The sequence below is a fragment of the Antedon bifida genome, chromosome 2 (assembly GCF_963402885.1).
Source record: "Antedon bifida chromosome 2, ecAntBifi1.1, whole genome shotgun sequence".
NCBI classification, from domain to species: domain Eukaryota; kingdom Metazoa; phylum Echinodermata; class Crinoidea; order Comatulida; family Antedonidae; genus Antedon; species Antedon bifida.
In genome coordinates, this window is record NC_136227.1 from 28,079,417 (window position 1) to 28,095,414 (window position 15,998).

Genomic DNA, 15,998 nt, shown 5'->3' on the forward strand with positions numbered 1-15,998 from the left:
AAAATAAAGAAAGTAAAATAATAATGAGTAAAAAGAATGGAAAGTAAACAAAAAAAGTAAAAGAATTGGAAGTAGAAAATAGATTAAAATAATACAAAGTAAAATAATAAAGGTTAAAAGAATGGAATGTAAATATTAAAAAAAGTAACAGATGGCAAAGTAAAATAATAATGAGCAAAAAGATTGGAAAGTAACAAATAAAAAGTAAAAGAATGAAAAGTAAAATAATAAATAGTAAAAGAATGGAAAGTACAAAAATTGAAAATAAACAATAGAGAAAGAATGGAATTCTTAGTAAGTAAAAGAATGTAAAGTGGAAAATAAAAGAATTTCAATTCTTTCCTTCTATTCTTTAAAATTTCCATTCTTTTACTTTCCATTTTCTCACTTTATTCCCAATTTTCATTATTTTTACTCTCCATTCTTCCTCTTTATTCTTTCAATGTCCATTCTTAAACTCTCCATTTCGACTTTTGGATTCTTTTTAACTCTCCAGACAAGTTAAATTTGTAGTATTTAGTAATACTTTTATAAAATACTCAGTTCCGGCATCATCTACTTTACAATTGTAGGAACTGGCAGTCGTTTTTGACGACGCATAATATTAATAGAATCAAAACAATAACATATGCGTAAAAAATCGTACGATACTATCGGTGAGTGTCCTCGCTGGAGTGGACACGAATTTGTGTGGTAATAATCTAGCACAGCGGTTGTCCTGGCCGCTGTCACCGTCTACCCCAGCTACAATGTGTCTTTTTGGCAAGCTGAATAACTGTAACAGAAACGCGATACATCGTCTTTAGCGCCGAAAAGTATCGCTTACGGGACGCGGCAGGGGTCCTAGCACTGCGCACTATGTGCGGTTATGTCGTTCCATACATACTTCGCAAAGTTTCGTAGAGTTTTGACCCAGATGCCAACGTTAGGGTGTTTAGTTCCACTTTCATTTTTCATTGGCATAGTGTTCGAATGAAATATTTAAAAGCAATCCAAGGTGTGAATATTTTAATTAACACGTGAAGTTCCAGACACGGATCTCCATAAACAAAAATCGAACATTTAAGTACGTCAAAGGTACAAGTTGGAGAATTCACTTCATCGTTATACTTTAAATACTTAATATAGGCCTACACTAGGTTAATTTTCAATAATATTATAACTTTCCATGTATTCCATAATTTTCCTGAATTTGAATTTATATGCGCAAACGTGGATTTAAGATGCATCGTATTTAACGCACAATATTTCTTTTATCAATTCTGTTTTCAATTTAATGATTTTCTTAAAAGATATGTGTCCATTTTTTTATGAAAGCTGAAAAGGCAAAATTGTTGTCAAACCATCTACAAAACAAAGGTTCTGCAGCATGATTTTAAGATTTCGTATACATCTAAATATACTACGCCATCAAACAGTGTCACCAGGTACCTCCTGGGAACATCGGATGATTTTTGGTTCCGTGTTACAAATTCCCACGACCCTTGAACGTTTGAACTATACTATTGGTTTCTGATATCGTGAAATATGCGTAAAATCATATTTTCTCCTTTTTTTCACGCACCGGTGCAGTAGGCCTGGCAATCTTCGTCAATGTATTCCACATTCATCATGCCTATTTTGTAGTCCCACCTCGTTTTCTTGTGTTACCTACATTTTGTTTGACTTTTTATTTGTTCTACTGGTGAGTCTCTCCACATACTTAGTTCAACTTCCAATATGTTACTAACTAACATGAATATAATTAGGTCTGTAGGCTATTTGGTTGTTCCTCTTTCGCCACTCGACTCGACTTAGGCTATTAAGTAGAAATAAAAGTTAATTAGATCTTGTAGGTGTTAACGTTAAACGTCAACGTAGGCCTACAGAGAAAAATACTGGAATTTCAACATACAACAGACTGAACAATTATATAAAGTAGAAGGGCACTCAGAGAGCACAAACCTCCGCCTATACATATGAAAATGACGTGTTCCCATACAGCTATGAAACCATCCTTTAAAATCTTATGAAAATCTTGCAATAACTTTTTGAGTAGGCCTAACCCTGCTAACTAACAAAAATAGAAAGAAGCAAACACACGCACACACACACGCGATCGACCACAACATCTCGCCATTCTGGCGGAGGTAATAACCACATTAGGATAATAATTGTAATTTATTACTACTGTAGGCCTATGCATGTAACAAAACGAGATGGTACTAAGTAGAAAAGAAAAAAAAAGAAAAAAGCACAAGATAAATAACGATATAGACCGCTAAAAGGAAAAGCATGTTATACCACGTACTAGGTACCAAGTAATTCTTTATTATACAGATAATATCTTAACCTTGATAATAAGTCAATTCTTGAAAAAAAAGACGACTATCCGGTTAATAATTAGTTTTACGCGTGTCTCAGATAAAGCCGCAATTGCAAGCGTGTCTCAGAATTACTGCTATGCATTAAACTGTATCTTATCATTTAATTTTGACAAAAATCTAGTTTATTTATTTTATCCATTTTACAAACATATTTGATTAAATGTATTGACCAGGTCTACTGTATGAGGCTAGCTCTACAGTATGAGCTCCACTGGGCTTCGTCGAAGATTTCATGTTTGAAAATATAAAAATTTAGATTGAATACAATATAAATTACAATGCTGAGCAATTATTTATTCTATAATCAATAGAAGTCTAAATAGTTGTTTACACTATCAAACTTTATGTGACAAAAAAAATGTGATGTGCCCAAATAATTATGAACTTGATGATGTATATCACTACCATAATTGGGCACATCACACTTTTTTGTCAAACTAGTCTGATAGTGTAGACAACAATTCAATGTTTGTGTTAGCAGAAGTATACATTCTCAATGATACTAATAGCTATGATGTGAGCATGGCCATGTCATTATTGCAATTCTCACTGTATTTGAAATGGCAAAGTACAAATAAAATGATAGTACCGTATTTGACAGTAAGGTTCAAAAGGTCCAAACGTTTAAGAACAATTAAGATATGACAATAACATATATTAAGATAATAATTATCACAAATGGTCGCTACAGATCTACAAAAGTTCTTTGACAGTGCGACAGATAAAAGTTAAAGACTTACAATACTGAGTGTAATAAAGTAATGAAAGTACCAGTTCAGTTGAGAAGTTCATCTAACGTAACAATAATGTAACATATGATTGAATTACAAAATGTGCAGCATAAACTATTGAATTACTGGTACAACATAAATTCAAATCATGTCCTCACGAATTGTGTTAATTAGTCTTTTATGTGCCGGCTCATTATATTCCACAAGTGGTTTATCTTCGATTCAAATTTCATGCAAATATTTTAAACTCGAAACAAACGTTTAGGCATACTGAGAATAACCACATTGCTCTTGGGAAAGATATGTTAAATACTGTTAACTGTAGGTTTAAATTTAATATACAGACTTCGTTTTTGTAGTGCGAGAAATAATATAGGTACTCTATTGTGCCTATTGTTTCCGCATTCCATAACACATTATTAATGTCGTCCAAGATTCCCACGAAATGTGGTAGTAGGCATGAATGTTACGGACGGATTTCATATTTAACATCGGGTGGATCTGGTTGTAGTTGCAAAAGCCTAGTCCTAGTAGGAAACTTTATCAAACTTTTTGCAAACTGCGCGGTTAAAAACTAATGTTAAGTATAGGTTCTAGACTGAATTTCAACTTAATATTGGTAAAAAGATAAATATTTTGGCACACATGGCGTTTCATACTTATAATGCTTGAGCTCGAAATTCATTCGAAACGTCGACTGGTGGATTACATACAAAAAGACAATAAATAAATACAGACTTGGGGAAAGTTGAACTCAAGTTGTGTAGACTACAGGCTTTAACTGGTCCAAACTTCTGCAGTTTGTACAAAGTCTACACTTGCTAGCGACTGATTTGAACGTTCAAAGGATTAAAAACTAGATCACTGTGATCCATTCACAACGGGGGAAAGTGGTGATGCCCTATGTCGTGAACTTCTCACTTTAGAAATCAATTGTTTTATTAGTACCATATTGAACACCTCACTCAACTGGAAGTAACTATTATTAAACATTTTGGTCTTTGACAACTTACATAACACATGGCATGATCTATAAAGTGTATTATTATCATGCAAGTTCAATTATATAATTCTACAGTACAATACGAATATGGATGGCATGAATATTTCTTTAAATACAGTACGGTACGAATTAAATAGCTAAAAGTCAGATTGCGTACTTTGACGCAAATAAGACTCAATAAGTCAAATCAAATCATTTTAGTGGATAAAGCAGTGCCTAATATAACTTCATTCAGTTATTGTCAAATATGTATGAATCTAAATCTGACATGAATCTTGGCGAAGTTATTCGCGCGAATCTAAAGTGTTCACTAATGCGCATGCGTATTAATATTTTCTGTGACGTGGAAAAAGGCACAACCAATCATAACTCAGGGATTTTTTATTCACGCGAATATATTTGCTAATGGGAAAGAGGCTTAAGACTGCATTGTGTGCATACGAGGACATGCATCAAAGATACAATGTATGTTTAGATGCATCGTCACTCGATTCCTCGAAGCTCGACACATTTTTGGCGTCACGACGATCATCGACACATCCGTAGTTCTGGTATTATGTCAACGTAAATCGTCATACAATAGCAAGCAATGATTGTTGGTATACAGATGGTAGTAGGTCTACATGCTTCTACTGCAGTACGGGATCAAACAAAAATTCAACGTCAAATTCAAGCACTCAACCAATGACGAGATTTATTTGACTTGATGATCTATCCAAGCAAAGAAATACGTACACTTACTCACCTAGCAACTATCCCTTTGAAGTATGCCGCATGTCAATACTTAAACCCTATTTGTCAATACGATGCATCTTCAACCAAAATCATACGATACAACAGAAGACACCCAGGCTGGCTATTCTATGGTTTTAAATTTTAGTTCAATTATCAGTTACTTCCGGACAACATTCAACTGGCATTTTTGGCAGTGTGTTCTTTTTACTAAAAGGCCTACTAGAAATTTTAGTTGGCTTCGATTTCGTATAATACATAACCTGAGACAACTATCTCAGACATAACTGTACATTTCCGTTCGGGCTTTAGGTTTATACCCGAGTGAGTTGATTCCCTACCCACCAAAGTTAGCAATAAACTGTGCCCATGAAACCAACTTAGCCGGGTAGGCCTCTAAGCCTGAACGTCCCAAAGCGATTCGGCACTGATTAGCAGGATGAATCAGCAGCTGATGAGAATATTTGTTATCAGTACAAAAACAAACAATGGAATGTATAATGTAATATTTACATATCTTTATTTCCCTGATATAGCCATCAATAAATTATATACCTTTCAGAGAGACAATGTGTACACACAAAAACCCTATTTACTCCAACCCTTATATTATTTTATTTATACATTTACCGTGCACTGGTGAATATACAGAAAGTAGTTGTATAATACCCGACGTTGTGACGTCATCAATAATATCTTACCTATTTGTACACTTGATAACATTTCTTACGATACAATCTGATAAATATATAAATATTATGTATTGTAGATAAATAAAATATAGACAATAAACAATATACACATCAACCCTGTTTAACATTGTATTTAATTATTATGTACAACCATATGCTATCAGTGCTGTTGAGTTTAAAGGAGCTGTCTTTGAAATAGTATGTTAGAATTATAGAAACAGTAAAGTGGGAAATGAATAAACAATACGCACAACATTGGCGTCACACCAACCCTGTTTTTTTTTTATATACAAAAGAAGATGATGTATGTACATAGTATAGGAAACGAGTATCATTTCGGCAAACATATTATTAAAGGAACAGTACACACTATATTCTTTATAAATGTAGAGATTTAAATGAAAAATGTGTTTAATATAAAAAGAATTACAATGATTAAGATCAAATTTTAATATCGAGATATTACCTTTTACCTTTTGTAACATACTACACTTATTAATAATAAATCTATGATGCTAAATACATAGTTAAAATGTCTCAACTAACTTCCAATTATATCAGATATATGACGTCATCAAAGTAATGTGATGACATCATACGTCGTGACTTGTATTACGTTTTAACCATGTTTCGACAAATCGATATTGCTTTGAATATCACATGTTGTATTAGTGTACGATGGATATGTGGTTTAACGGTATTGTACGATATGATAATCCCCGTGTCTGGTCATACGTATACGTTCGAATCATCTCATTATTCATGTTCATAAACCAACCTCAATCAAACTTACGTCGACCGATCGATGCATATTTCTTTAATGTTTGATTATTATATAACCATTGCTATAATAGGCATAATTAATAACCATGCTTTAGGTCTATTATAACATCATCCAATGTAATAGTAAAATTAATAATTACAACAGTTCATATCAAGGCGTTATGAATGAATATATTTGTAATTTAATTATTAAGTCACATAAAATATAATTGATTTAATTACTACAAACACAATAATACAAATGTACCAAAGATACACACATAAGGTGATATAATATATTGTATTGTATAATGTATATATACACACTCACATTATTATATAATACATCTGTACAATTTTTAAAACAACATTGATTATATCATTGCATTGTTTATCTGCAGGCATTAAATGCAGCTTTTTGTGGTAAAAAGTAGTACAATGTGAACTTATTATAAGTCAAATAATAATGGTTATGGACAATTTTGTCTTGGCATCAAATAATCTTTCTTTAAAATGCCTTTTTTAACATTCGTACAAATGACATTCCAGTCATACATCAATATAAATCAATCAATATCAATGAATCAATATCAATCAATAAGTCAATCAATACTAATCAATCAATATCAATCAATCAATATCAAAGAATCATTATCAATCAATATCAATCAATCAATATCAATCAATATCAATCAATCAATATCAATCAATCAATATCAAACAATCAATAAATCAATATCAATCAATCAATCAATCAATATCAATCAATGCAAAACACGATATCGCGTTATGTCGATGTTTGCGTTCGCATTGCATACAGCTTAATCGACGTAACGCGTGGAATGTCTTTTTTTAGGCAATACATATAAATTCTTCCAGCTGCCCAAGTTTAAATATAATTCTAAATGTCAAAAGTGTATGTTATCACAGCTTGAATCGTTTAGCGGCTCGAATCTTAGCCGTATCTTGAATCTCATATTTCTCGCACTTTCCCCACCATGATCGTTTTACGCATTGTTTTTTCTTCTTCATCGTAAAACACGGGATCTCGAGCGTATTGAAGAAAGTCTTTCCCACTGAACGAGACGTGGTGGTGTTGGCCCGTTCAAGACATCTACGAAACCTATGGAGAAAAAAGCAACCATTTTACATTATTTAATTTGCACTATAATGTCTATTTTATCTAATAATCTGGTTTAAATTTGCACAGATTTTAAATCGTCAAGATAAATGAGAAAACAATATTTTACCGCGCGCCTTTTGTACGCACGGTTCGTGGTGGTCATTTGAGAAATGCTCGATTCACGGTTTCGTGTTGTTATTTATGTATAAAGTCGCAGTTTTTTTGTACATACGTTTCGTTTCATTCCTTATTTTTTATTTTAAAAGAGACATTCATTACGTGTGAGTCTCAATCCAATTTCCGTTCCAGGTGTTACGTCTGAATCATTTTGTCAACAGAGAATATGGTTTAGCCGATCCCCTTCGTGTGTAGGAACTGGTTCAATATCTACCCGTGACTCACGAAGGGGTTATTTTTTCTAGATGGCAGACACAGGTAAAATTGAACTTGTCACATTCACTCGACGTGGCATTATTATTATATCATAACACCGGTTGTCCAGAAAAATGTGTGGACAGCGGCGCGTACAATTCATGACCTTATCAAGTTACCACAGTTCGTCTCGTAAATGTCGTATGTTCCATAAATATTATATTATACAATATGGCGCGGTTATTGACCATGTCTGCCTACAATATACCGTGCGATCTTGACCAATGATTGTGGCGACGATTACATGAAATACAGTATGCTATAAAAGTGTACGTTTACAATGTAAATGTACTCAATGTCATAGGCTAAACATACTTCTATGTAGGCCTACCACACGACACCACACCACAATGACACCATTCACGACCGTTTCTATTATATCCGGTAGTATAGGCCCATAGATAAACATTCCGGCAACATAGGTCTATAGTTCAATGTTGACATTCAACATGCTTTTTCTATTCAAAGTGCAAAGGCCTTTTTCTTACTGTAGACGTTTCCATCATGCAGACATATTGGCCTGTACTTTTATGTACTTAATCTTTTTTTTTACTTTGAAAATTTTGTTTTATGTGATAAGCTAATTCAACCGCTTGTTGACCCATTGTTGACACTCCGCAGTAAAAACAAGAAAGTACAGCGAGCGCGCACAAGTTTATTTTAAAATTCCGAATCACGAATGATCTTGCAGAATTTTTACATCAACTAGAGGCTCAATGGGGACCACATTCCCAATCTCACCGGCCCTTATCGTTTTTTAAATCAGACGTCAATTTAACTCTTGTTAAGTGTTTCGTCTGTGATTCAAATTAATGTTATATTTGTTCAATAGACCTACTATACAATTCGATAACATATCAGGCCTGTATATCACAGATAAAATAATTTAAACTTACGATAAAATGTTTGCTTATACGATAAGTCTCAATAAATGATTCGTGTCATGAACCAGATATGATTTAACTATGTACTGTAGTGTTTGCTCTGCCATGGGGTATAACATGTCTAGAGTATGTAAGTGTCCAATAAATATTATATGCCGCGCCCAAGTATCATCAGATTTTTTCCTAAGCTCTGTCTACTCTATCAAACTAGTTTGACAACAAAAGTGTGACGTGCCCAAATATTGTAGTGATGTGCTCAAATATGGCATGACATCATCGTGTTCATATGGCCGCATCATACTTTGTTGTCACATCAAGTTTGATAGTGTAGACAGGGCTTAATAAAGGGCATAGGTATAACCCAGCCTAACATGTGTATCCGCCCAGTATAATTATTAAATATTTAATTAAGCCTTATCTCACATAATATTTCATTCTATTTTATTCTAGGTTCGTGCTGTAGGTCTTCCAATTTCTATTGTCTCTTATTTTTAAATTGTATATCTTCTGCCATATATTATTGTTATGCCTGTTTGATTTCTTTGTTTATGCTGTTTGTTGTGATTGTCTATGCCATTTTTAAAGGACCCCATTGGAATTAAGTTGATTTTTCTTTCGACTTTATGAGCTATCCTTGATTTCTTATATAATATATTTGCTTGTAAATTGTTTGTATTTATTATTGTCTTGTAATCTCATGTTGAAACCGAATAAAATCAAATCAAATTTAGTTTGTAAGAAAGAAATTCTCGTGAGAGAGTATATAAAATGTCTCATATTAAAATGGCAATTCGGCATGTATAAAATCAGCGGCAGTCCAACATCGTACGATATCACCTATAAAAAATTAATACAGTCAGGTTCGGCTAATAGCAACGGTTATGGTATAATATCTAAACTACGTGTTGAAAACTGGACGAGCTCTTAAAAGAACAAAGAAAGGTATGTACATTTAATTGAATAATCCCATGGTACCCTGTAGGATCGAACCATACTGTAGGCATGTCACGTGCGTTCAGGTGGTGGTGGTACCATTTGGAATGGTACCATATGCATATGCCTAATTATTTTCGAGAACCGATATCGTACGATGTGAATAATGGTTAATCGTTAATTGTTTTAATCTGGTATTACTACAATTTCTACAATAATCCTAGTTAAAACACGTCTTCAAATATCAAAACTGCTTTCGTAATTATTAATATAAACATTGTTTGAAAAAGTTTTTCTCTCGTAATCAAGCAGCTCAATTGAAACTCTGACATATAAATAATAGTCCAGTGGGATTCTAACCCGCGCCTTTACTTAATTAAAACCAGTTAAATGTTTTGAAAAAAATACTACATGGTTTTCTGTTTATATTACCGTTAATTCATTTTGTTTAGCAACAATTGAAATGTGGGTGCACAATAAGCCTTAACATGGTTATAAATAAGGTCTAGATAGGTAACAAGGTCTAGGTACTTAGTACAAATTTTAAGAATTTTTCTGCGATTAACTCGGATTTCCGTGATATGCAATGTGCTGTCCTTGGGAGTGTACATGCCAAAATTACTGCACGTTCAGCCCAACATTTTTTTTTTAAATAAATGATGATGATGATGATTAGATATAAATAATGGACTTTTAAGATATAGGTCAATAATGTCCTGCATACCGTACTCGAAGAATTTCTCTCAGCTTAATTTTACTTCGAATTTAATTATTAATACTATTATTTATAAATCATAATTATGATCAAATGAAGTCAAGCTATAGGTTTTCTCTGTATCTTCTGCGGTGGTTAGTGGTTCAGGCACTCGGTGTCGCGGTTAAATAAGGTTCCCCACCAATCAGAACAGCTAGAGGACTAACAGTGTTTTAATTGGAACGGTATTCCGAATGTGAACGGTTTTCCGAATGTTAACGGTATTCCGAATGTGAACGGTATTCTGATTGTGAACGGTATTCCGATTGTTAACGGTATACCGATTGCTAACGGCTTTTCCGAACTTGACTCAAATGCGAAAGTTTTTCTCGGATGTGAACAGTTTTGTTTTTTGTGAACTGTATTCCGCATTGGAACAAATGTGTACGGTATTAAGAATGTGCACGGCATTCCGAATGTAAACGATATTCTGAATGTGTACGGTATTCCGAATGTTTAGCCTACAGTACTGTATCGTATGTGATTTTTAACATATCGGTAGTTCTATTCTTTATTATACAGTTATTTAAAACAAATTATTACAATTTATTTTTTATTGCTTCATGAGCTTACGACTATGGTAATCGTATACATGTCAAGTTATGTAAATCTAATCCCAAAGCGCTTTGAGTAATAATTCGTCATGAGATTTGTCAGGTGTTAAGCAAGATATTTTATTGATTGATGAGGTTATTAAATCTGAAACTGTAAAAAAAATGCGTGCGTGGATAAAGGCATCACCTTCCTCTCTCTAGTTCGTATCTCAATACGTCGTCCCTATCGTAGCTCGTCTCCAATGGCATTTTAACGTATTTTTTAACTATGTAGGCCTAAAAAAGTTTGCTATAACGGGTATACTCTTTCAATATTTATAGATCATTGGTTTAATCTACGACCTTCTTTAGCTTTACCCAAATAATGTGTGTGTCTAAGTATTAGGTCTAAAATATCTTATTATACAAAAGTCGAATTGTAAACAGACCACTTCCTATCCTTAACCGGTTTATACTCCTAAGCAAAGAGAGCCAAACCTCAAGTTTGAACAAACAGGTTGTCACACTGGTTTATCTCGTCAAGCGAGTAGGTACTGCATGGTTGTTAGGGATGGTGATAAAATGTTTGCCAGACCAATTTAGCAACTTGTAGAATTATCAAAAGAAATATTAATAAGTTCAAATGTTAATCTCTAAACCACCTACCGACAAGTGTACATTTATTTAATCGATCGTGAATAGTGCCGAGGGAGAGTATTTATTACTATTAGAGTTGACTAAAGGCTAAGGGGTTGGCTTAAATGAGAAAATCCGAAGTTCGTGGACGCCACGATATTCTACCACTCAATATAATTGTTCATGGTTTCTTTATTAATATTATAATATATACTATATAGATATGGTAAAAATGACCGGACATTACTTTATTAATACAATGTAAATGTTCTCCCCTAATGGTCTCTTCGTGTCTCTTCCATCTGCCCCCCCCCCCCCCCCCCAGCGACAGGGGCTGAATGGACCACTACTCTTCCGAAAGATGAACTGGGTTCTTTAAAGTGCACACGAGTCAGATGTGTACACTGGACCTTGTATGTCCTTTTAGTCCCACCGTTTAGTATTACAAAGCAAGGCAGAATTTTCTACAAATCCATATTGTCAATAATATAAAAGTGTTACTTACTTTTTATCACATTTGCAGTAGCAATAGGTATAGAAACTTCGATTACTAACGTAGAACTTGGTTTCCCATCTTTTGATGTAGAGTGGGCAATGGTCGTGTTCTCGGCAGCACCTGTCGGCATGAACCTCCTCGCCTAACTCTTCGTAATACTGTGCGTTCGTGCCACCACCACACCACAACGTTCCAGGGAACGAGATACCTCTTTTAGATCTTGAATGGTGACTCTCTAGGCCTAATTCATTATTGTCCATTCCTGCTTCATCTAGGCCTACTTCAGTGTCTTTGTTTTCTTCTTGAAATATATGGCAAGATTTGAATAAACTTTGCACATCAACGACGGAACTTAGCTCGGAAGGAAGCTCAGATATATTTTGGAATGATATATGCATCCATCCGTTACCATTTTGTTTGTAATTAATATCCTCTATATTTACAAGTTCATTCGCACTTATGGATTTTATTGGTGCTTCTAAATACGGTGCATTGTCTTTCCGTCCCAAGAGTACGAGTTCAAGTTCTTGGAATTGTGATGAAAAGTCTCTCAGTGCTTTTTTATTTTCAGTGATCTCACAGTCTTTCAGATTTCCGTCACCGTCCATCAGAACTTGTATAAAATATTGCCCATCTGATGCTCGACGGAATACCAAATCGACTTCATCACTTTCCCCAGTGCTAGTCTCCAAAGCAGTCACTCCATTGTGTTGAATGTGAACCTTTCGTTCTTCTGTATCGAATTGAACACTAGCGAAATTTCTCGCCAGAGACACAACAATATACGACGCAAGGAATAATAACAAAATGCTAAGCTTTTCCATCTAAAATGTTCCAAAATGTAAATAAATTGATAGGCCTATAGCAAGATAACTCGGTGGTCAATAATCAATAACGCCACGTGTTCGTCCTCTATAAGAACTGCAGTTCAATATCGATTATTATCGTAAAATCCTGTAACACACTGTAAAATAATAATCTTCAGAAGTATGATAATTTCACTCGTCTGGCAGAATATATTATTTTGCTAGAGTAAGGTTGATCCATGTACTTAGCGTATCTGTCTTAAATGTGTCGCCGGCCGGTATTATGTAGACTTGCTTTATGAATTAAGCACGTGTACTTTTTATTGGTTGGATAACTTCCAACAAATACCGTTTATTGGTTGGTTGATAGCGTCAAACATCGACGCCTCCCTGACTCCCGTCAGGAGTTGCCATACCAACACAGTAATCAAAATAATGGTTTTACTATTACCGTTATTAATGATACTACTACTACGAGTTGTAATTGATACTATTCACGCGCCATGTGGATCTTACGTCACAGAAGTAGTAATGAAAACATTACTATAATACTCGTGAGCTCAAACATCTTGATGATACACCGTCACGCGCCAAAATATCAATGACGATGTTCTTATTAATACTAAGTAGATATAGAATACACACCGTGTAAATTTATTTAGTATATAAGACACGGGAGGCTAAAATTGTATTACGTCATAGGGATAGCATTCCAAAGGATGACTTTCGATATTTACATTCGCTCTAATACTGCACTAAACCAAATTTATTTTAAAGCCTTTTTTGTAAGTATTCTCACTAAATCCAATTACTGAAACAAAATACAATGCTGTGGGTATAAATGGATCTCAATGGAAATACGAATAAAATAGGCAAAAAGCTAAATCAAAGCGAGTCAAATGGCCGAGCGAGTCAAATGGCCGAGCGGTAAAGGCAAGGGCGCCGTTTAACGTACGTAAGAGCCAACAACATCGGCAAGGGTTCGAGGCCGACTCGCTCCTAGTTCTGGTGGTGGAACAAGTCTTTTCTGATAAGGACTATATACCGTAGGTCCAGTGTACACAGTTATAACATGTGTGCACTTTAAAGAACCCAGTTCATTATTCGAAAAGAGTAGGAGGATACTGGTTCACAAAATAGCCCTTGTATCAAGGGGATTACCACCATCTGATAGGACAGTGATTAATTCACTATTGGTAATCCTTGGCCACATTGCCTAAAGACATAAAATAAAAAATAAAATAGTCAGAAAGACTATACCAAGGTTTCGGATAACGCTAATTCTTCACAGTAAAATGGTTTAAAATTGTATTATAGAGAGGTGCGACTACCAAACTATTTAAAAATAATTAATCACAGACTTGGCCATACTGGAGAAATAATATAATGCCACATTAATTGTAGATTCGGTACTGTAGGCATATCTACAATTTGTAAAGGTTCATAGGAACAATGTCACATGTGACTCTGTATTTACCCTAATTAAGTATATTTTCATGATACACAACCCTGAAGATCGTCTATAAGATACTGTACAAATAATGAATATGATTAATTTTAGATATACATATACCGAAACTCCGCTAGATGTCGTCTATTAGTATTAGAATAACGTAAAATCGACAATGAGTTTCCTCATTCAATGTTGATACGTCACACAGAGGGCGTAACACCTCATCTGTCCACCGTCTTAGAGTATGGAACGCTATAGTATTTTTAAAAGCAGTAATTTCATTAGGCCTACATTTTGTCCAGACGGTACGATTGTCATGACCAACTTTGAATCTGTGTACGTATCTAGAAAAAACACTTCTTGGATTGACATCCAGACAACAGAAATAAACTCTCAACAGAAGACAATTTGCGAGAGTAAAAACAATAAAAGCACTTTATTAGTTTCATAATCAGAAAACAACAACTGTAACAATATTATGATTATACAATTCATAGAATTTACATGTCTCATAACTAACTGTTAGAATTATCATAGCACAAGGGACACTCGGCGAACATTCGTGAGTATAAAAATGAGTTGTGTCGGATATTATCGGGTGCCACTCGTGGCATTGTCGGGTGCCAGTGTGACATTCGGGTGTCACAATCGTGACAATGGACATCCATACAATATAATACACACACCAGGTATACTGTTTACCAAGGTGTCACAACCGTGACAAAATGAGTAGCCTAAATGCCACTTGTGTGACATTCGGGTGCATTCACTATTTCCACTAGTGTGACACTCGGGTGCATTCACTCTTTCCACTAGTGTGACACTCGACAGTCACTCGTATTATACCACTGTCACGAGTAGTGTAACACTGGTGGCAATCATAAATGAGTAATGTTTTTAGTTTATACAGTTTTTTTTTATGGAATCCTAATTCACGTCATGTTTTGGGAGAAGCTACAAAATAGGGACTTTCCCGAATTACATGACGTCGACGATGTTCGTGCATGTCTATAAAACCAATGAGCGGCTCCAACTGTTTTTGCTGATGTTGAATTCTGGTATCGAAGTGTTATTTATAAATCTGTTGTATACATTTGTGTTAGCCGATTGGCTATACACGTGCCGTAAAAAGTCCCTACTAAGCGGAAATATAAAATTCATAGAATTTACTTGTCATGACATTTTTAAATTGCATTGCAATTGTAGTTACGTCATGTTAGTTTTAACACCACATCAAACGATGACCAGCATCGGTATTTGATGTATACTTAATTAATTAATATAATTTTTAAAATATGCTAGAATATGCAAAAATCCTACGGTATATAAAAAATCTACTAAAAGAGCGATTTAATAAATTGTGCTTGTTGTTTTTGCTTTCTTTATGCTTAATTTCTAATTACGAAGAGAAACAATTTATCCTAAATAAAACTAGGCCAACTTGTAAGAGAAAGTATTATCATGATAAGGTTCGTAGGAAGAACACTATTATTAATTCTTCCCCTATTTTAATCCGATCTATAGTTTTCCTAAGTACCTACAGTAAGGGTCATACAATATATGTCCCGCTACGTTCTTCATTCTTAAGCTTGGTTCCCACTGGGATGCAACGCAAGGACGTAAACGCAACGCAAGCGTGTTGACCAATGACAAGCGACAGTT

General features: G+C 34.4%; 2 protein-coding genes across 2 annotated transcripts in view; one reads left to right on the top strand and one right to left on the bottom strand.

Moving 5' to 3' along the window:
• LOC144858915 (transmembrane emp24 domain-containing protein 2-like) overlaps positions 1-15,998 on the top strand; it is a 144,807-nt gene that overhangs the window by 53,979 nt on the left and 74,830 nt on the right. The window lies entirely within an intron of this gene.
• LOC144858913 (group 3 secretory phospholipase A2-like) lies at positions 7,069-13,149 on the bottom strand. The gene is made up of 2 exons (XM_078715060.1): positions 12,087-13,149; positions 7,069-7,409 (listed from the first exon to the last, which is right to left on the bottom strand). Exons 1-2 carry the CDS (start codon positions 12,899-12,901, stop codon positions 7,211-7,213), a joined length of 1,014 nt encoding a protein of 337 aa, XP_078571186.1. The 5' UTR covers positions 12,902-13,149; the 3' UTR covers positions 7,069-7,210.